Below are 21,737 nucleotides of genomic sequence, written 5' to 3'. Positions count from 1 at the left end.
GACATAAAATTCCACAAGTGTTTATTCCACAATTAAATGATGAGAGTCAAGAAATCTTTAAAAAATAAAAATGGATCATCATCTATAAACTATGTTAAATCATGTTGCAAAGTATCTTATTCACTATGTTTGCAAAACTCATATTTTTTTTAATTTCTAAGGTTATTAACCTTAGAGATTTAACAATTTTATTAACCTATAGAACCTCTAAGGGGGAAAAAATACATTTTAGGACTTAACTGAAACAGAATTATACAACCTGATAGTTATAAGATGAAAGACTGCCAAAATGCTTTAATTTGTTTAGTGTAGTCAAGTTGCTCAGTCATGTCTGACTCTTTGTGACCCTATGGACTGTAGCCTACAAGGCTCCTCTGTCCATGGAATTTTCCAGGCAAGAATACTGGAGTGGGTTGCCATTTCCTTTTCCAGGGGATCTTCCCAACCTGGGGATAGAACCCAAGTCTCCTGCATTGCAGGTAGATGCTTTACCTTCTGAGCCACCAGGGGAGGTGATTTTTTTTTTTTTTTTTTAGTACAAGTTTTTAGTCAAAAGCTTTTCTGGTTCTTTTTACTTTTTTGGTATGTGGTAAATTTCTTTAGTTCTCATAACATTTTCCCTTAAATAAAAGGTTCAATGTGATGTAAAATAGTAGTTACTAGTGTTTGGAGTTTTGGAGAGAAACTTTCTAATTATTTGTGAATTTCATAAATAAAAACATCTTATACTCCTCTGTAGCCCAGCCACTAACCTAAAAAGAATTTTCAAACCAAGGGAACTTCATCCCTCCTCTGAGAATCACGGTCTAGGTAGAAAAGCCAAGAAGTTCAAGACCAGTGCGGACGCTGGCTGGTGATGAGTGCTGTGTGTCCTCAAGATAATCCCCTAAGAGGTGGGACAGAGAGCAGAAAATCCTTAGAGAAGCCCTGATTTGAGCTGAGTCTTGATTACAAATTGACCAGGTGAGAGAGGTGGAGGAACAGTATCAAGATCCAGAATTACTGAGGAATGAGAAAACACAGGCAACAACTGGAGAACGGGATTCACAATCAGAGAACCTTGTGCCATTCGAGAGTAGATAGGGGCACTGAGAGTCAAGAAGCAGAGGGAAAGAGAGCTGATTAAGAGTTAAGACCTATAATAGATCAGACCTCATTCATCTTGTGTGGAGTGAGAAGTTTTCTGATTCAGATCAGTGGGATAACAGTGGTGCCATTTTCTAGGATGAGAAATGCAGCACAGATCTACTTTGTTGAGAGGCCTGGTTTTCCTACAAATCTAGGCCATGTCTTGATAAATATCTCTGAGAACAGTAATAGTAACGGCAACAGCTATTTGAGTAGTTACTCATCTTCTTGCCCCTTCCTCCTTAATATTTTTTTTAACCTGGAGATAATATTATCTACATAGTCCCACTTAAATAGCCTGCTGTCTTTACTAATTAGGCTATTGATGTGCCAGGAAGATCTCACGTGTTCCTTGCAACAATGCTATAAGAAAACTCTGTTGCAAAGCACCTTGTGTAACTCAGTAGACCATGTGGTTTCAGAGGTGTCCTTGTCAAGTCCCAATACTTTGTTTTGGATTTAAGATTCACAATATTGTGACTAATCACGTCTCTCTCTCATCTATTAAATTGTGAGCTCTTTAAGTACAAAAATCATACCTTTAGTTGTTTTGAGAGTGCCAGAAGCCAGCAAAATGATTGATACATACTAGATATTTAGCAGATATTTGATGACTAGATGAATGAAACTATGAAAGGAATAAATTACTACTTAAATTAGACCTCTGAAATATAAGAGATTCTTAATGTAAAAGTTAACTGTATATATACTACATAAATTCAGTTGCTACATGTATTTTTTAATCCAAAGTTAGTATTGCTTTGCTTTGGAATGATTTCTTTTCACCTTTAAACTGTATATACCCATGCACATCTTCCAATGGCCTAGTCAGAATGTTTTTGAACAATTTAGGCTATTCTTCAGAGAAGGCAACGGCACCCCACTCCAGGACTCTTGCCTATGGATGGAGGAGCCTGGTTGGCTGCAGTCCATGGGGTCACTAAGAGTCGGATATGACTGAGCGACTTCACTTTCACTTTTCACTTTCATGCATTGGAGAAGGAAATGGCACCCCTCTCCAGTACTCTTGCCTGGAGAATCCCAGGGATGGGGGAACCTGGTGGGCTGCCGTCTATGGGGTCGCACAGAGTCGGACACGACTGCAGTGACTTAGCAGCAGGCTATTCTTGTCTTTCTTTTTCTCATTCCACTGTAAGTTACTTGACCACTTGATCATTTGACTATCTGGCAATGCTGGATACTTGAGAACTTAGCTCTTCCTAGAAAAAGATGCAAAATAACCAAGTGCTATCATCTGCCAGTGGGAATCCTGAAAATAGGCCTCATCTCGTTACTGAATCTACTGGGTTGGTTCTTCCTCCACTAATAATTTATTATGTGATTTACATGTGTATAGTATGAGGATGTGGAAATTGCCCAGTTTAAGCAGCTGCTCTTTTGCCTGGTTATTTCCTGGTAGGAGATACTGGATGCTCTACAAAAAGCAGAGCCTCAGACGGAGAATCTCAAGTCTCAACTGAATGAACTTTGTCGATTTTCCGGAGACTTGAGTACATACAGCGGAAAAGTTTCTGGCTTGATTAAAGAGTATAACTGGTGAGCATAAGCCTTATGGGCATTCACAATATTTTTATGCAGATAAGAAGTCAGAGGTTTGTTTAAGTTGTGAGTTCAGTAATAATATAAATTAATCTTTAAATATATTATCAAATGATGTGAGTGTATACTAAGGGCTGTTGATTTTCTTGACCATTATTTTGATCTACTTTATTACTTTTTTTCTCCTGTTAAATGCTGCAAATCATGGTTCCAGTCTTTGTTTGCAAGCATCCAAGGGCTGTCAGAATAAAGAACAGATTTTACAGCAAAGATTTCTGAGAGCATTCAAGGATTTCCAACAGTGGTTGGTTAATGCGAAGATCACAACTGCTAAGTGCTTTGACATACCTCAAAATATCAATGAAGTTTCAATGAGTCTTCAGAAAATACAGGTAATAGTGTGATCAATTAATTCTAATAATGGTGGTGAAAATTCTCTAGTGGTCCAGTGGTTAGAACTCTGTACTTCTCCTGCAGGGGACATGCATGGGTTCAGTCCCTGGTCAGGGAACCAAAATCTCACAAACCATATGGCCAAAAAAGAAAATATGTAATAACAGTGGCTCCGGGTGACTCAGAGGTAAAGAATCCACCTGCCAGTGCAGGAGACTCGGGTTCAATCCCAGAGTCAGGAAGATCCCCTAGAGGAGGTTTTTGGCAACCCACTTCAGTATTCTTGCCTGGAAAATTCCATGGACAAAGGAGCCTATTGGTCTACTGTCTGTGGGGTCTCAAAGAGTCGGACATGACTAAGTGACTGAGTATGCATCACTGACTTCTAGATCTTATTATAATCCTTTTAAAGTTTTGTGTAAGAAACTCAGATTTCAAGTAAATCCCTGCTTGAAACAATTGATGTGTAAGTGAAAAGAAACTAGTCCATTCATCTAAATGCATGCTATTTTTATATATTAATAGGGATTTAGGAGATAATAAAAGCTCTTTGTATTTGAGAAACATTGTGCTTGAGCCTGCTAGGCAGATTTTCTTATTAATTTTCACAATACCTGTAACAGTTACATAAGATTATTATTAGATACAATGCATACCTAATACACTAATGCATAAGAGTGTTATTGTACAAACAGGGTAAAAGAATCTTAGTCAATTATATGCAAAAAATTGTTAATTTCTTTTCTTTGATTTTATTGAGAAATAAATAGGAAATTCATGTATTTTAATGTATAGAGCTTTTTATTATGCCTAATCTCTTCTTTAAGGAATTTTTCTCAGAAAGTGAAAATGGACAGCACAAGCTAAACATGATGCTTTCTAAAGGAGAACTTTTGTGTACTCTGTTGACCAAAGAGAAAGCTAGTAGCATCCAGGCCAAAATTGCAACTGCAAAAGAAGATTGGAAAAATTTTCATTCGAATCTCCACCAAAAGGAATCTGCTCTGGAGGTATACTGTAGCCAACCATGTGGACACGTTCTGTGTTATTTGTTGTTGTTGTTGTTGTTAAAATCCAGTGTATTATATCCAGTACATCTAGATATCCTTGTCAGAGATTTTGGTCATCCCTCTCTGAATATGACTGGATAACTGGATAACCTTAAGAATCAGCTCTGTGTTGAAGTGTGAACCTCACTGAGGAATTTAATAGCTTCCTTCATGATAGAGGCAGTTATCACAGGCTTGCCCATGCACCCGCCCATCAGGAACAACTGGTTTTAGTTTTAGGCAATATCATTTAATCTTCACTTGAAGTCCTTCATTTGTGAAAGTTGTTCTAGGAGAACTGAACAGAAATATCCACGCAAGGCTGCAAAATGCTATGGATGAGACAGTGTGTTATAACTAATGCAGATACCAAGTACTAAATAGTAGATTTTAGGAGTTCAGTATATAGAGAGACAAAATAATTTTATTTTACCTAGGGATAACATAACTTGAATTTATTATAGTCATAATTACCCCATAATGCAATTATTTTTTTTCTTGAAATAATCTCTTTTGTGTACCAACTCTTCTCTTAGAGGAAAGTTAAGCATCATGGCAAGTATTTTATTTTTTTCCTTTTAAAATGCTTCCTAGCAGAAGAGAGCCTTAATTTAATTATGGCCATAATCAATGAAGGATGGAAAACTAATAATAGAGAATTAATATCTGGAAAGAGAAAATGCATGTTTCCTCAATTCTTCCCTAACCAGAGACCATCGTAGTTCTCTCCTGTAATAGTGGCTATCATTTCGTGGCAGGCATCCTCCATGTAATAGAGAGTAATAACCATTTTGCAGAGGCCCAGATGGCTCAAGTGGTAAACAGTCTGCCTGCAATGAAGAAGCAACAGGAGATATAGATTCAATCCGTGGGTTGGGAAGATCCCCTGGAGAAGGAAATGATAACCCACTCCAATATTCTTGCCTGTAAAATCCCATGAACAGAAGTGCCTAGTAGGCTACAGTCCATGGGGTTACAAAGAGTCGGACACAATTGAGCATCTGACACAGATAAGAGAACCATCTTGCAGTGCCTAGAAATTTGCTCTCAACCCTGCAGGGATCATTAGTGCCGTGTGGCCTGAGCATCTTCTGTCGAAAGCGGTGCATATAGTATAATGAGGTTACCTAATTCAAGAAATGTCCAGTAGTAGGTCAGCCATTGCTTGCCTTCCTGCTTTTCTTATTTTTCTTCCTTCTTTCTTTCCTTCTCTTTTTCCTTCCTTCCTGCCTATCTCCCTTCCTTCCTTCCTGTCTTCCCTCCTTTCTTCCTTCACTTATATTAATACACACAATAATACACATAGTAACACTTATTATGTGCCAAGCACTACATTAGGAATATGAAAGTATTAACCTTTCCTTCAAATGGCAACCCACTCCAGTGTTCTTGCCTGGAGAATCCCAAGGATGGGGGAGCCTGGTGGGCTGCCGTCTCTGGGGTCGCACAGAGTTGAACACGACTGAAGCGACTTAGCAGCAGCAGTAGCAGCAACCTTCTTCCCTTCTCCTCAGGGAGAGGGAAACAGTATAAAAATCAATGGTTGCAATATAGGTGTACTCAGAATGTGGGAATCACTCAAAGAAGGATGCAACTGACTCTGTTTGGAGAAATCAAGGAAGGTATCCAGAAAGGCGACATTCTAATTGAATCTGGAAACTAAACATTCTTTGAATTTGCAGAGGCCTCCGTGCATTTCAGTTAGAAGGAAGTGAATGTGCAGGGCCAGGGTGTTAAGTGTCAGCTATTAGTGGGAGACTTTGAGATGTTTGGCATTCAAGTGAAATATTGTGGGAAGAGCAACAAACATAAGACCAAGGATGAAGATTAGGACCTGATAGTAGAATGTCTTGCATACTCGGATAGGATTCCTTTTCTGAACCCCAGAACAGCACTTATTTTCTCAGTTTTCCCAAGGATGCAACCTAACCCACACCATTCTAGATGCATAGAAGAGACATTATTAGTTCCCTGGTGGCGGTTTAGTCGCTAAGTCGTGTCCAACTCTTGCGGTCCTGTGGACTGTAGCCTGTCAGGCTCTTCTGTCCATGGGATTCTCCAGGCAAGCATACTGGAGTGGGTTGCCATTTCCTTCTCCAGGGAATCTTTCTGACCTAGGAATCGAACCCAGGTTTCCTGCATTGCAGGCAGATGATTTACCAACTGAGCTATGAGGGAAGCCCCTTTTAGTTCATTACATACAAAGAATGTTTTAGGACACTAGGGCTTAATTCTAAGATTAAAAAAAGCTGAGTGAAGAATCTACTGGTCTTTCAGAGACAAATATCTTGACTCTCTAGCCATAGTGTAGACCAGAATGGTAAATAGTTAAGTAGCTGGAAGACCAGAGAAAGCTTTTCAAAATGGTCCAGATGAAAGAGACAAGGGCCTGGATTAAAGAAATGATAATGGATGAAGGATTTCTCTCTAAGAGAAAACATGGCAGGATTTGATAGCTGATTTAACAAGGGGCTCGAGGAAGAAGAAGTTAAGTTTAAGTCTTTAGTTTCTCATTTGGAAGATAGCTTGAATGATGATGCCATTAGGGGAGTCTTGAATATGGTAGAAAAAGTGTTTGGGGAAGAGATAGAAAGATTCATTCAGTTTAATATATATTAAATTTAATGGGCCTGCAAGATAACCAGTGGGTAATGGCCAGGAAAACAGGAATGAACATAAGTGTGATGTTCAAGAGAGAGGCTAGAGCTGCCAAAACAGTGAAGGTGAAGCTGTTGTAGGTGCCCGCTTAGCATGTATTAATGTGTTTAGTCTTCATCACCATATTTCTATTTTATGAATGAGGAAATTAAGACTGTAGACTTACTATTAACTTTTTTTTTTTTTTTTTTGGTCCCTAACACTATCTAAAACCTCATAGAATCTAAAGATCCAAATGAAGGACTTTGAAGTAAGTGCTGAGCCTGTACAGGACTGGCTGAGTAAGACCGAGAAGATGGTTCATGAAAGCAGCAATCGCCTGTATGATCTGCCAGCCAAGAGACGAGAACAGCAGAAGCTGCAGGTGACGAGCCCCTGGCCGGTCTGACCCGCCTTCAGATCAGAGGCATTCGGGCACCCTGGAGTTAGACGGTGCTGTCTTGAGATTGGGTGCACCCTTTCCTGAGTTCAGAGCTCCCGCTTTCCTTTGAGGTGTAATCTGTCCGGTTCTGGAGCCCTCCATTGTGTGTAGCTTGGAAATAATAACGCCTTTGGGCCATGTCTATTACTCTCCAGGGTTTGTTTCCGCAGTCCTGGGGCCAAAGCTCTGTCTGCCGTGTGCTCTTCCGCAGCCTCTTAATAGTGACTTGCTTGTGCTTTTCAGTCTGTCCTTGAGGAAATAAACTGCTACGAGCCTCAGCTCCGCAGGCTGAAAGAGAAAGCTCAGCAGCTGTGGGAGGGCCAGGCGGCCAGCAGGAGCTTTATGCACCGGGTGTCGCAGCTGTCTTCTCAGTATCTAGCGCTAAGCAATGTAACAAAGGTAACGCCTGCCATGTGCTGTGTGTGAGTGTGCGTCCTGGTGCAGAGCTGGGGCCCGGGTGTCCCGGGGGCCCCCGGGGCAGGGCTGAGGCGTGTAAGTGCTCTTCCTAGCCTTGCAACCCCGGCCAAACATGTGCGCTGCGTCATCTCAACGTGCTTGTCTGAAAACAGTAAGGGAGGTTTCAAACATCCAAGAGACTTTCCATCTCTGTGGTTACACCAAGTATTCCCTTTAATCCTGAAATGGTTCCCCAGAGCTCTTATTTTGAAGACTCAAAGCATAAATAGAAGGCAGACTTCAGAGTACTGGGTCTAAAGATACACAGATTAAACTACTTTCAAAAAAACAGAAATTTGAAGCTATTTTTAAATTTTAGTGGACTCAGCAAGAGTGAGTTTTGCGGATAGTACTTTTTGTTTTCATTTGTCTCAATTCTTTATATTTATTACATAGTCATCAAAGATGCATTGATTGAGAGTTTCAGTTCAGATTCTGGAGCAGAGCTCAAAATTGGCAGTGATTCCCATCAGCTGAAAGAACAGATGAACGTTCTTTTCTAACAACTTAGAAAAAAAGTAAATGGGATCCGACAGTGACCTCACTTAGAGCATTCAGCAGACCCATCCTGAACTGCGGAGGGCCAGACCACCTTGAATTTTACGGCCTTGTGACATTTGTTCCCTATACTTCTCTTTTGCATTTCAGATCTGAGGATGTAGGGAATCTGCTGGAACTTGGCTTCACCTGTTTGAGTGTGGGCTTACTCCTGGCCTGCTGTTTGCATCCCCACTAAAACATCGTTGAGACAGTCATATAGTATTAGCCTGGGAGTGAAGAGACTATGTTTAGACCTATTTTTGTTACTTTTTTTGTTTTTAGAAAATCTGGCATAAATTCAGAAAATCTAGAGTAAATTAAGACCATCTTTCTATTGCTTTGTATTTATTTAGGTACCAAAAAATCAACAGATATTCAAATGCTTTATGTGCTAAAAATTATATTCATAAAATCTTCATTGTGTTGGATGTTAACTTTAATTAATAAATAAATCCACATTTATGGTCCCAATTTAGGGGTATTACAAAATCTCAGATAATTGGGTTTTTTTGAATTGGCCATCACGTAGGTCACGTGAGTATGCGGTATTGACCCAAATATGAAGATCTGAAAGCAGAAACTACTTCAGTGGGTTTCCCAGACAAGGTGTGAGGAATGAACTAATGAAATTTCTGAAAAGTATCCCCAGTTGTCATAAAGGGCAAGTAAATTGAAGGGCAGTAAATTGTCATTGTAATCTTTCTGCTTCTTGACCTGATTATCTTCAAAGTTTTACTCTTTAGAAAGCTATTTCCCATCTCACAGATTAACACAGGCTTTATCATATCTATGCAGAGTACGAACCTATAGCTGATCACAGTTATTTAGACCAGGGGTTAGCTTTACAGTCTGCATAGCTGTAGGCTGTGAAGCCTCTATGGAAGGGACAGCTGGATGACGGTCTCTGTCATTTCTAGGAGAAAGTGTCAAGACTGGATAGGATTGTTGCGGAACACAATCAGTTCTCCCTGGGAATTAAAGACCTGCAGGACTGGATGACGGACACGGTCCACATGTTGGACTCGTACTGCCACCCGACCTCTGACAAGAGTGTGCTGGACAGCAGGATGCTCAAGCTTGAGGTGTGTCTTTTACAAGAAATGTCTCTCATTTACAGAATTTGTTTTTCTCAAAATTTCTCAACTCTCCATCTGCCTGGTGTGATAAGAAGCCCAAGAATGGGGACTTCTCTGGTGGTCCGGTGGTTAGGAATCTGCTTTGCAATTCAGGGGACACTGGTTGGATTCCCAGTCAGGAAACTAAGATGCCACATGCCGTGGAGCATCTCAAAGCCTGCACACCACAACTAGAGAATATGTGTGCTATAACAAAAGAGTCCGTGTGCCACAGCTAAGACTCTATGCACCAAATAAATGAAAACATAATAAAATATTAAAAAGAAAAAAAAAGAAATCCAAGAATACTTTGCTGTTATGATCCTGTTGACACAGGGAGGCCTTGCCTAAGCATTCCCAAATCATTTGAGCCCAGATAGACTTGCCCATCAATACTTTACAAAAATAGAAATAACAACCCAAAGGTGGTTACTTGCTTGATATGGCCAGTGAATAGGCTAGTTTCAAGAGATAACAGACATATCTATTCTGAGAAAATACCTCAATGAAACATTTTATCAGGCAGAAACAGTTCCCATCTTGTTCAGTTAACTTGCCTGCTTGTATCAGTTAGTCCATTCTTCTCCCATCATAAGAAATTCATTCAACATGAGTTTACGTTTGTGGTAAGGCCATCATTCTTCATTCATTCACCTGTCATTTATACACTGAGTGTCTTCTAGGAGACTGGCACTCTGTCTTGATACCGAGGATTGAAAAATGAATAAAGTATGGTCATTATCCTCAGGATTTTATAGTCTGAGGCTAGAGGCTGAGGCACAGGAGACAGTAATAGCAGATGGGGCGTGCTGATGGAGCTGAGATGGGGATGGTGTTGATTGAGAGTTGGAGCAGATTTCTCAGGAAACCTGAGACTTGAGGATGGAACCCAATGAGCAGAAGCTGAAGAAAGCCAATGGTGTGGTGTGTGAGTCGCTGCTAGCACTTCCTTTCTGCTGCGGCAGAAGCTGATGGCCAGGAGTGGCTGAATCTCAATCTGCAGAGATGGGCAAGGTCCAGATGAGGGAGAGAGATGAACCTTTACCTTTTAGGTGATAAACACCAGTTTTATAACTTTGAATTCAAGCATCTTTCTTATATAGAAAAAGAACAGTGCTTGTGAAGAACTTGAAATGCATAAATTAATATAGGCTATGAATTTATCTGTTTCTTTCAGTTTGTTGTTAACATTCATAGAGCTCTTCATCCTGTGATCTTTGAGAATTTAGGAATCCTATTGTTGTCTATTTTTCGCTTATTAAAAAACAGTGAACTTAAACTTCAGTGGCAATCAGGGATTGTTCATTCAGAGAATAATAAAGATCTGAAAGGCCAAGGCCACTTGGAGACCAGTGGGTGACTGGTTACTGGTTCCTGATACCACCAGCCAGTGACTCTCCTGGCCTCCTTCCGATCAGCCCAAGAGATCCAGGGCTCAACAGGACTGCAGGTCATCCGCTATGCACAGGGACTCTGAAACATTTAAAGCTAGCCATGTTAAACATACAGATGACAAAGGACTTCTGTATGGGCTTTTACAGGCTCTGTTATCAGTGAAACAGGAAAAAGAGATCCAGATGAAGATGATAGTGACCAGAGGGGAATCTGTCCTTCAGAACACCTCCCCGGAAGGCGTCCCTGCCATTCAGCAGCAGCTGGCGAGTGTGAAGGATATGTGGGCGTCCCTTTTGTCTGCAGCAATTCGTTGTAAAAGGTTAGTGAAGCTGAAGGGCTACTGCCAAGTCATTGCTAAAAGATCTACAGAAGAGCTCAGTAACACACTGTACAGGGTTTCCCCTGTCCTCTCTTGGTGTCTCTTTCACTCTCTCTATTGCCCTGCTCCCTTATTTTTGGCCTCCTTCCTTCCTTCATTCCCTCCCTCCTTTCTTTTCTTTTTTCTTCTTGGAAGAAAAGAAAGTGGCAGGTGCGACCTTGCATTTACGTTGACCTGCAGTACTGTGTCTGTGTTTTTATGCAACTATAACTACATAACTACATGTTGGTGTTCACTGCTTAAAAAAACCACAGGATAAATAAATGTTTCATTATGGGAAGATGTATTAGTTAAAATGAAACTGTTTCCTTGGGAAGTAGCCCCAGAACACACCCGTGGGTGGTGGGAAAGAGCCATGAGGAAAAAAGGGCAGTCAGTAAAGGGTGGGAGCTGGAATTTACCCCCACAAAAGGCACTGCTGGGAGCCAGTATAGACAGAGGTCTCTGGAGATTACCCATGGAGAGCAAAGGGGTGAGGGGTGAAGCTGGAATGTTTGTAAACAAATTGCCCTGAGTCAGTTTCCTGTCTTTTATTCCTTTTTTGTTTCTCTCCTCTGGTGGAATTAAATATTGATACCCTTATTTTCTTGAGTCTTGGCTCAAGAAAAGCCTTCCTTGGGACATCTCTCCTTTCGCCTTCAGACCTCTTCCAGCATCTCACGTGACTTTTTTACTGAATCCAAGTTTGATGTCCTGTCCCACTTCTCCACCTGTCAGCCTGGACTTCACCATCCTTTGCTTCTCAAAGTTGTGCTTTCCAGAGACCCAGGCTTGGATTTGATAAGCTGTGACCATTCAGCCCCGCTCAAGCCTGCCCTGACCTGATCTATGGGCTTCCTGCTGGGGAAGTGGACAGAGCAGATAGGGTGATAGAGATCAGGCAGCCTGCATGCAGACGGCTTCTCAGTGTAGATTACTGTCCTTTCAATTACCTTTCAGTCAACTTGAAGGAGCTCTTTCTAAGTGGACAAGTTACCAGGATGATGTTCGACAGTTTTCCAGCTGGATGGACGGCATGGAGGCCAGCCTGAACGAGTCTGAGAGGCAGCACGCGGAACTGCGGGAGAAAACAGCAGCTCTAGGGAAGGCCAAGGTGGGGCTGGGTTTCACATTCGATTTGTCCTCTGCCTGTGCTTCAGAATTGCCATGGCTATACAAAAACATTCTGGAGAAGGAAATGGCAACCTACTCCAGTATTCTTCCCTGGAGAATCCCCATGGACAGAAGTGCCTGGTAGGCTACCGTCCATGGGGTTGCAAAGAGTCAGACACGAATGAGCAACTACAAAAACATGCCCATCTATAGGCTAGGGCCGTCCACATAGGTGAACTCTGTTGGGGGAGTTTACTGTAATTTCTAATGGCTTCTTAAACAAACTTTTGTTTGTGGCTGTTTTATTAATGAATGAAAATGTCCCTTTCCAGGAAAACTTCATAGACCTATGTTTTATGAAATATTTAAAGTTTGGCAACTTGTACTTTGTTTTAATCAGGCTTCCCTAGTGACTCAGTGGTGAAGAATCCACCTGCCAATGCGGGAGATGTATATTCAGTCCCTGGGTTGGGAAGATCCCCTTGAGAAAGAAGTATCAACCCACTCCTGTATTCTTGCTTGGAAAATCCCATGGACAAATAAGTCTGGTGACCTACACTCCATGGGGGCGCAAAAGAGTCAGACATGACTTAGCAACTAGACAACAACTACAAATAACTTTTGGTATCTTTAGCCTGTTCATCCTTAGGAAGTAAAACTTTTTTTTCTGTCACATCTTCCGTTTTTCACAGAATACCTTAGCTCTACCCTTGTACCTAGCAACCTTGTACTTAACTTTCTGAATTAGTTCAAAAGCCCCCATCTTTGCTCAGAACCACCACCACTGGAGGCTAAATTAGTTCTTCTGTTCTCTGTCTTTCTCATCTCTTGATGAATTTTATAGACTCTATACTTACATTGCTCTCTCTCTCAGTGGATAAAGTTGCTCAATTTTCTTCTTATCCTATGCACGTGGCTCTCTGACACAGAACAAATGCTAAGTAAAGGTTAGCTGAATAACTAAATGGCCTTGCATGACCTATGCCAAGCCACTTAACATTTCTGGCTCTGTTGTTTGCATCTGAAAATTCATATAATTATAATTATTGACTTCATAGTATTATTATGATGATTACTTAATTTGTTACATTATTCATCTAGTCAACAAATACTACAGAGAACTTGTTACATGCAGGCATTGTGCTTGATTCTAGGTAAATAAAACAGACCAAGGTTTCACTCTGGAGGTTGCACATGGACTCATTCGAGAATGATTGAATAAGTAAATGATTATAACTGAGGATGAGTGATATGAAGAAAACGTTGAGAGTGATGAGAGATTTATTGGGATTGGGTTGATAAAGACATCAAGGAGTCGGGGGTGGGGAGGGACAGGAAAGGCCTCTTGAAAGAGGAGATGGAGATGATGCCCTCAGGAATTCAGTGCAGAGAAATCAGGTTGGGGAGGAGGTGGGAAAGGAGGGTTTCAGATGGGATCATCCACATGTCCATGGTCCCTGGGGAGGAGAGAACCTGGGTTGGATAAAAGGGAACTGTAAGAAAGGCTGGCTGTTACTGGAGCAGAGACTCAATGAGTGGATGTCCAGGTGACGTGGTGGAGGTGGCAGGACCAGATCTCACGTTGTTACGAGGATCCAAGCCTGTGGATTTCACAATTGATCCCCGCAGCCTGGAGAAGATAATCAATGCTTTGAACTGAACAGCAAAACGATCCCCTTTAGAATATTAAAGCCTTTTATCACTCAAGCTGCTGTGTGGAAGGTGGACAAAGGAACAGTGCAGGAGCTGGGGGCAGGGAATCTGCCCAGCAGGATATCACAAAAGTCCAAGGAAAAGATGATAGCAGCAGGGGCCAGGGGGCTTGCAGGAGCAGGAGGACACATGTCAGGACACAGTGAAGAGACGGAACTAACAGGATCTCACCATGGATGGAGGGACAAAGGGTGACTCCAGTGTTCTCAGTTGATTAGCTGGGTGAGAACGGTAGCATTTACTGTTTGACAAAAAGACCGAGTGGAAGGAGGTTCGGTGGTGGCTGGGGATGGATGGGAATGGAGTAGTGCTCAGGAGCCAAATTTGGACAAATTAAATTTGAGATTTCCAAGTCCACTCAGATAAAGTTATGGGCCCGATATCAAATACACACACCATTCATATATCTATGTAGAGATAGATGGTGGATAGAGTGTAGACTGCAGATAGATAACCTGAGATCACTTGTCAGCTATGCAGTTAAAATATACTGATTTTACAAGTTAACATCGATATGACGATATACGCAGTGATTCCTTTATTTTTTTAAAAAAATGTTCTCTAGTTATTAAACGAAGAAGTGCTGAGTCACGGCAGCTTACTGGAGACCATTGAAGTGAAAGGGGCTGGCATGACGGAGCACTATGTCACCCAGTTAGAATTCCAGGACCTGCAGGAACGGTACAGAGCCATCAGAGAGCGGACCAAGGTACGGCTCACTGTGTTCCATGCAGACCTACTGAAGGAGGGGTGTTTGGAGTTGTGCTTATTAAAGACTCATTTGTTTGGGGGAAATGACAGGCTTGTGAAAGCAAATAGGACAAAAAAAGCAAAATGAATTTTAATACTTGGAATACCCTACTGGCAAAGCAAACAAAAACTCTCAACTATTGTTAGGATATGAAAGTTATTGGAGGAAAATAGTTCTCAACTAAAAAGTCCTCCAAATGTACCTATTGAAAAAAAAAATTGGGGGGAGCTTCATAAGGAAGAATCATAAATATCTTCATGTGTCTGGTGATGAAGACTTTCTAAAGCAGGGAAAAATTGCCAATAATATTTATCATTCTTTGCTTAAATCTCACAAAGAAAATAAAAAGAACTTTTCAGAGCACAGCCTACTTTGTTAGAGTACATGGAAAATTGAATCTACAGTGAATCCAAATTCTCACTCAAGGAACAATATGAAAATTTCAGTTTTCTTCATTAGCAAAAATGTATTTTTATGACAAATAACATTAATTCATTTTTTGAATATCCATTTTACATTTCATAAGGAATCCAGAGATCAAGAAGTTAATGAAATGATCTTTATGATCCCCTCTGGTGGCTCAGTTGGTAAAGAATCTGCCTGCAATGTAGGAGACCTGGGTTTGGCTCCTGGTTGGGAAGATTTCCTGGTGAAAGAAATAGCAACCCACACCAGTACTCTTGCCTGGAGAAGTGCATGGACAGAGGAGCCAGCCAGGCAGGCTACAGTCATGGGATGGCAAAGAGTCAGAAATGACTCTGTGTGTGACTTTCACTTTCCTTTTTACTCATATTATGTTTTTTTCTTTACATAAATCTTGACATTTTATTCTTCTAGGAAATGATTCATGTTTTAATGATTTAATAATCATGCTTTTCTAATATTACAAAAGTGAATTCTTAACGGTCCATGTAAACCGCGGACTATAGTAATGTTTTCCCATCTTAATCATCTGAAATGCTAACAACAGGAAGCAGTAACCAAGTCGGAAAAACTAGTTCGCCTGCACCAAGAGTATCAGAGAGACTTGAAGGCATTTGAAGCTTGGCTTGAGAAAGAGCAAGAGAAGCTTGATCGGTACTCAGTTCTGGAAGGGGACGCGCACACTCATGAGACAGCACTGCGGGACCTTCAGGTAAAGTCCGCTTCATCGTGAAACAAAGGACTTCTCATTCTGAATATGGAACCATTATTTTAAGTGAGAAGTCGATATGACCTTAAAGCCTATAAATAGCTGATATATATTAAGTGACATCCTAGTACGGTCTGATCTAGAGCGTTCTGGGACCTCAATAGAGAATGCTAGTCGAAATCATTTGGTAGGTAGTTCAGACTTAGCAGGACTGGGACTTGAGGACTTTGTCCAGCTACAGGGTGGCCTCTGATAGGAATGGCTAGTGGTCTAATTTATGGTGTTAACAGGCCCACCTGCCTGTTGCTCCCTAAAGGACTGAATTAGATGTGGGACACAGCTGCAGGAGTCAACAGCGTGTGACACTTCTCAAATTCAAGTTGGTGGCACCATCGTAGGCCCTTTGGTTTTAACCCAAATCACCCACATTGCTGAGGATACAGGCCTAGAGTCAGGGACCTAGAAGAAGAAATTCAAGGAAGTAAGAAAAGTACCAGTACTCAGGCCAGCAGCCTGTGATTCAGGGCGAGATGGCAAACCTCATGGGCAATGTGGTCCTAACCCATTGACTTATTGCTACTGCCGGTAAAGATAATTAAAATATTATTACTGCTTTCAAAGAACTTGCATTCTAAAGTTCAGACCCGCTGATGGATCATTACAAACAATGTGATGAGGACAATAATAGAACGACTCTATTATTGGGGATCTTATGGAAGCATCAGAGAGAGCCCCTAATCTTACCTGCAGCAATAGGTAGCCATCAGGGGGTTCCCAAGAAGGGGAGACCAGACACATAGTAGAGAATGGAGAGAAAGGCCAGTAAGACAGCTCCGTGTTGGAACTTCCGCTGTCAGCCCTCACTGGAATTGGTTCAGGATTGGGCAAGATCTACCCACTGCTCAAACAAGGTGGAAAAGCAGGACTGAGGTGGTCATTGACATATAACATTTCTGCCTATTTCAGTGGCTCTCAGGGAGAATTGAATAATGGCAGGAGTGCAGGGTTGGGATTAGGAAGTTCAAACTCCGATTCACGGTGAGACCTGGTCCTGGATGACTTTGGGCAGAGAAGAGCTTCCCTGACTCCGTTTTCTGAGGAAGGATTAAATGAGATGGGAGGAAAATCTTACTTGAACAGTAGTCTGTTCGTGAAATAAATATATAGTAGAGGTTGGAAGGCTCACAGTTTCATTAGCTTCTTTAAGGATCTCATCCATTTTATTTTTAATAGTAGCATATCCAGGTCTCTTAGGTTTAGCTGTTATAATTTATCTTAGCCAAATGGGCTTTCTTTTCTGTCTATGACCTCTCCCAGCATTCACTGCAGACTTTCTTGGCAAGCAAATACCAAGCTCTCCAGACTTCTGTGGAGGAACTGGGCCAAGAGGTCACTTGTCATCAGCAGATATTTCTCCTGTTCCAGAAGAAAACATCTCACTTCAGTCAACGTTATTCTGGCTCAAACCAAAACCAGACTCCAACCTCTCATTTCAATGTGTATTAATTCTTATTGACACTGTCTTATTATGAGTCACCACAAATTTTAATAAAAGAGGGGAGACACTAGAGGCCAAAACTGGTGGTGGAGAAGGGTGACATGCCACCTGCACAGCAGAACTCCTTTGGGGCCCTAATGTCCCACAGCTGGCTTAGTGATCTGGGGGTCTGCCAGCAGTGTGGACCACATTTAAAATTATTTTGTATTTGGGCTTCCCAGGTGGCACTAGTGGTAAAAAGAACCTGCCTGCCAATGCAGGAGACATAAGAGACATGGGTTCAGTCCCTGAGTCAGGAAGATCCCCTGGAGAAGGAAATAGCAACCCACTCCAGTATTCTTTCCTGGAGAATTCCATGGATAGAGGAGCCTAGTGGGCTACAGTCTGCCAGGCTCCTTTTGTAGTCACCAACCGTTTAATTTGGATCATAGAACATAGAGATTTTTAAAATATTGAGACCAGATTCTAAACTAGTACCTTTGGGGACTTCCCTGGCGGTCCAGGAGTTAAGACTCCATACTTCCACTGCAGCGGCTATGGGTTTGATCCCTGGTCAGGCAACTAAGATCCCCCATGCTGCACAGCACAGCCAAAAAATAAAACTAAGTAAATTTTAAAAAGATATATTGAACCATATTTCCCTCTCAGAATAAATCCTTGAAATGTGGGATATATAAGAATTTCTCTAATACAGTAGTGATTTGTAGAATAGTGAAAACTGCTGTAAAATAGGGAAAGGGTGATACATTGAGATTAACTAGGGCACAGATCAGTACACTGTATCCCGGAAGCTGTTCTTTAAACTGAAACATAGACACACCTGTTCATCTATGTAGCATCTATGGCTACTTTGATGCCACAGATAGCAAGATTACATAGTTAAGTAGCTTCAGCAGAGATTGTATGGCCCACAAAGCCTAAAATATTTACTATCCAGCCCTTTACAGAAAAAGTTTGTCAACTCCTGAATTAAGGAAAGAGATTGTACAAAATTAGCTTTAATTTTTTTAAAATTTTGAAATAAAGTTTGTGGTTATATTGATTAATATTTTACCATATAAATTGTCCTTCTTTTCCAATTACAACATTTTTGTAGTGATATCATAGCTGAGGAAAGTGTATCTATAGTCTGAACTATAGAAGATCACTATTTCTGTAGGTAAAAGTGGTCAGATATCAGCAATTTCATTAGTATTAAAGATTTTTAAGAATAATATTGTATTCTAAATAAATGTGATGGTACTTTTAACACTCTTGGTGGGATTTGACCTGGCCCCTTTCAACCTTAGATGATCAGATCAAGTAACACAAGGAGATAGTGTTTTGCCAACACCTTCAAGGTTATGATTTTTCTATCAAAAATAGCTGATGCTCTTAAAAACTTGGTTCATACAAAATTTGTAGGATGCATTTCCGGGACTATGCTTTGGTGGAGGGAAATATGTTTGTACCTAGGAGTACCTGATGGGCGGGGGGCTTCCCAGGGGCTGCTAGTGGTAAAGAACCCTCCTGCCAAATATATATAGATATTGTGCAGGACACATAAGAGACATGAATTCCATTCCTGGGTTGGGAAGATCCCCTGAAGGAAGGCATTACAACCCACTCTAGTATTCTTGCCTGGAGAATCCCAAGGACAGAAGAGCTTGGTGGGCTGCAGTCCATGGGGTGGCAAAGTGTCAGACACCACTGAAGTGACTTAGCACGCGTGCACATAACTGATGGGCACGTGTGATAATTCAGCCTTGCAGGTTTATATGCCCTGTACCCTCCAGGGCTAGCTTCTCTTAACTATCACATTCCCTAGAACAGCTTCAACAAAGAATCCCTCCTCAGCAGAAAGAAGGTCTATTGTTCTTTTCTCAGCTAAAAGTGGAGCTCTGATCCCATTCAGTATCAAATTCAATGTCAAGCAAGAAGACTTAGGCTCTTTAAACAGATTAGGGGCCACAAAACTCCTAGGTTATTAGACTAAACAGTAATCCTTTCATCACGGTGCTTTTGCCTTCAAGCTAAAAAGCCAGATTTCAGAGGTGGTTTCTAACATGACTGAGAAAAATACTTCTCGCTGTGTGTATATTTGTGTGTGTGTGTGTGCAGTTTGACTGTTTTAACTGGAAACATTTCAGAATCTCTCTCCTGACTTGGGAAACAGGGTTCAGTGTTAGGTACACATTTTTTGTTGGAATCAGCTTGTTCTTTCCTAACGTGAAGTTCAAGAGGGCGCAGTTGGCTTGAGTGAGACACAGTCACCTGTGCAGGTGTGAAATGTGAACGAGGTGTGACAGCCACGCCTTTCCCCTGCAGGAGCTCCAGGTGCGCTGTGCGGAGGGGCAGGCCCTGCTGAATTCAGCACTGCACACCAGAGAGGAGGTGATACCGTCAGGCATCCCGCAGACAGAGGACCGGGCTCTAGAGTCCCTCCGGCAGGACTGGCAGGCTTACCAGCAGCGGCTGTCGGAGACCCGAACTCAGTTCAATAATGTGGTCAACAAATTGAGACTGGTGGAACAAAAGTTTCAGCAGGTAGATGAGTGGCTGAAAACAATGGAGGAGAAAGTGAATCCCAGAACTGGACGTCAGTCTAGCCGAGCTGCCAAGGAGATGCAGTTACATCAGATGAAGGTACTATTGGTGTGAATTCCTGATGTGTGTCAAAGTAGCAGTTGCCTTGCATAGTTTGTTTCTTCAACTATTTAATAAATGTTGGTCCAAGGTTTAGATTTTGAACAATCTCTTTCTACTTGCAAGAAATTTGATATAAATTACAATGGGGCATTCTTCTGTGAGAAATTATTTATTAGAATCCTAAGGTAGTCTGTTTTATTGATAATAGAATATAGTTTAATGAAGTATTTTATATTTTCCCCACACTTTATTACCTTGCTTGGTAAAGATACATGAATGCTAGTGTTGCAATAATTTAAGTTTATGGTTCTGTCTTGAAATTGCTCTAATGTACTACATTTTTATGCAGATTCAGTACACACGATCAAAATCATGCTTAGGCCTTTGGAATTCATTTTCCTTATTCATCTGTTTTAAAATGTGTCTAAGTACAACAAAAGATATAAAATACATGTAATACAGACAGAAAAGCATTCAAACTCCTGTGCAGTTTTATAATATTATTATAATTTCTTATGAAGGTTATACATGATGGGTTTTCAAAATTATATAGAAATCATTCATAGAAATCATTGTCTAGTAAGAAGAAATCATAGAAATCATTTTCTAGTCAGAAGATACAGATATATATATATATATATTTGTCTTAGGGCTTCCCAGGTGGCTCAGTGGTACAGAACCCGCCTGCAAATGCAGGAGACATGGGTTCAATCCCTGGGTCGGGAAGATCTCTGGAGAAGGAAATGGCAATGCACTCCAGTATTCTTGCCTGGAAAATTCCATGAGGAGCCTGGCGGGCTACAGTCCATGGGGTCGTGACTTAGGGATTTAAGGGCTAAACAAAATATTTGTCTTACTTAAGAATCCCTGAGATTGAACTTTCCACTCCTACATGGTGTCATTTCAGAAGTGGCATGAAGAGATCACTGCATACAGAGATGAGGTTGAGGAAGTGGGAGCCAGAGCACAGGAGATCCTGGACGAGAGCCACGTGAGCAGCCGGATGGGCTGCCAGGCCACTCAGCTGACATCGAGATACCAAGCTCTACTCCTCCAAGTGCTGGTGAGCGGGCCACTCCGGCTCATTATAGGCCAGCAGACTTCACAACCCAGACATTCTTCCTTTTACTAACTTCCAATGAAGGCACATGTTGATCAAGAAAGGCACAGGCACAGGTCTTTAATTCACTTATTCCATGTTGTCTCTTCTTTCAAAGGAACAAATAAAATTCCTGGAAGAGGAGATCCAGAGTTTGGAGGAATCAGAGTTATCCTTAAGTTCCTATTCTGATTGGTACAGCTCTACTCATAAAAACTTCAAGAATGTGGCTGCCAAAATTGATAAAGTAGATAAAGTGATGATGGGGAAAAAAATGAAGATGTTAGAGGTAGGCATGCAAATATCAAAGTTGTCTGCTAACTGTTCATTCTTCTTTCACTGAGATGTTCCCATCTCCCACGTAGAACTGGGAGCATGTTATGTTCATCCCTGCCCAGTATGGTTGGTGATCCCTGGTTCCTCATTTCATTCTAAATTCCAAGTTAAGATCGCTTAAGCCAAAGATTGCCTTCCATTTACTTATGATGTAATGTTATCCCAATGACTTACACACGACTGTGCACGAAATTCTTAACCAAATTCCAGTTTGACACTAAATATTGGAAAAAAAAAAATCTCAAACTCATGACACTGTGCATTAGTTGTGTTTTAACTCAGAACTCTAGGAGCTCTGTTAAGGGTGAGAAAAGCATCAAGTTCTTCCGTAAGTCTCTGATTTGGAAATGATGTGCTAATCGAGATTTTAAAGGACCTACATTGGAAAAGACTG

The 21,737-nt window shown here is 41.2% G+C and overlaps 1 protein-coding gene across 33 annotated transcripts in view; it reads left to right on the top strand.

The window, feature by feature from the left end:
• Positions 1-21,737, top strand: part of SYNE1 (spectrin repeat containing nuclear envelope protein 1) — a 492,315-nt gene that overhangs the window by 238,497 nt on the left and 232,081 nt on the right. For all 33 annotated transcript variants that reach the window (XM_060419830.1, XM_060419826.1, XM_060419828.1 and 30 more), the window contains 13 exons: positions 2,549-2,685; positions 2,903-3,080; positions 3,909-4,091; positions 7,009-7,152; positions 7,453-7,608; positions 9,123-9,287; positions 10,862-11,034; positions 12,034-12,187; positions 14,465-14,608; positions 15,621-15,785; positions 19,588-19,905; positions 20,816-20,971; positions 21,126-21,296. In XM_060419830.1, the coding sequence (XP_060275813.1) occupies positions 2,549-2,685; positions 2,903-3,080; positions 3,909-4,091; positions 7,009-7,152; positions 7,453-7,608; positions 9,123-9,287; positions 10,862-11,034; positions 12,034-12,187; positions 14,465-14,608; positions 15,621-15,785; positions 19,588-19,905; positions 20,816-20,971; positions 21,126-21,296 (2,244 nt within the window). The remainder of the gene's footprint in view (positions 1-2,548; positions 2,686-2,902; positions 3,081-3,908; positions 4,092-7,008; positions 7,153-7,452; positions 7,609-9,122; positions 9,288-10,861; positions 11,035-12,033; positions 12,188-14,464; positions 14,609-15,620; positions 15,786-19,587; positions 19,906-20,815; positions 20,972-21,125; positions 21,297-21,737) is intronic.

The sequence above is a fragment of the Ovis aries genome, chromosome 8 (assembly GCF_016772045.2).
Source record: "Ovis aries strain OAR_USU_Benz2616 breed Rambouillet chromosome 8, ARS-UI_Ramb_v3.0, whole genome shotgun sequence".
NCBI classification, from domain to species: domain Eukaryota; kingdom Metazoa; phylum Chordata; class Mammalia; order Artiodactyla; family Bovidae; genus Ovis; species Ovis aries.
This window is presented reverse-complemented; position numbering and strand designations above follow the sequence as displayed.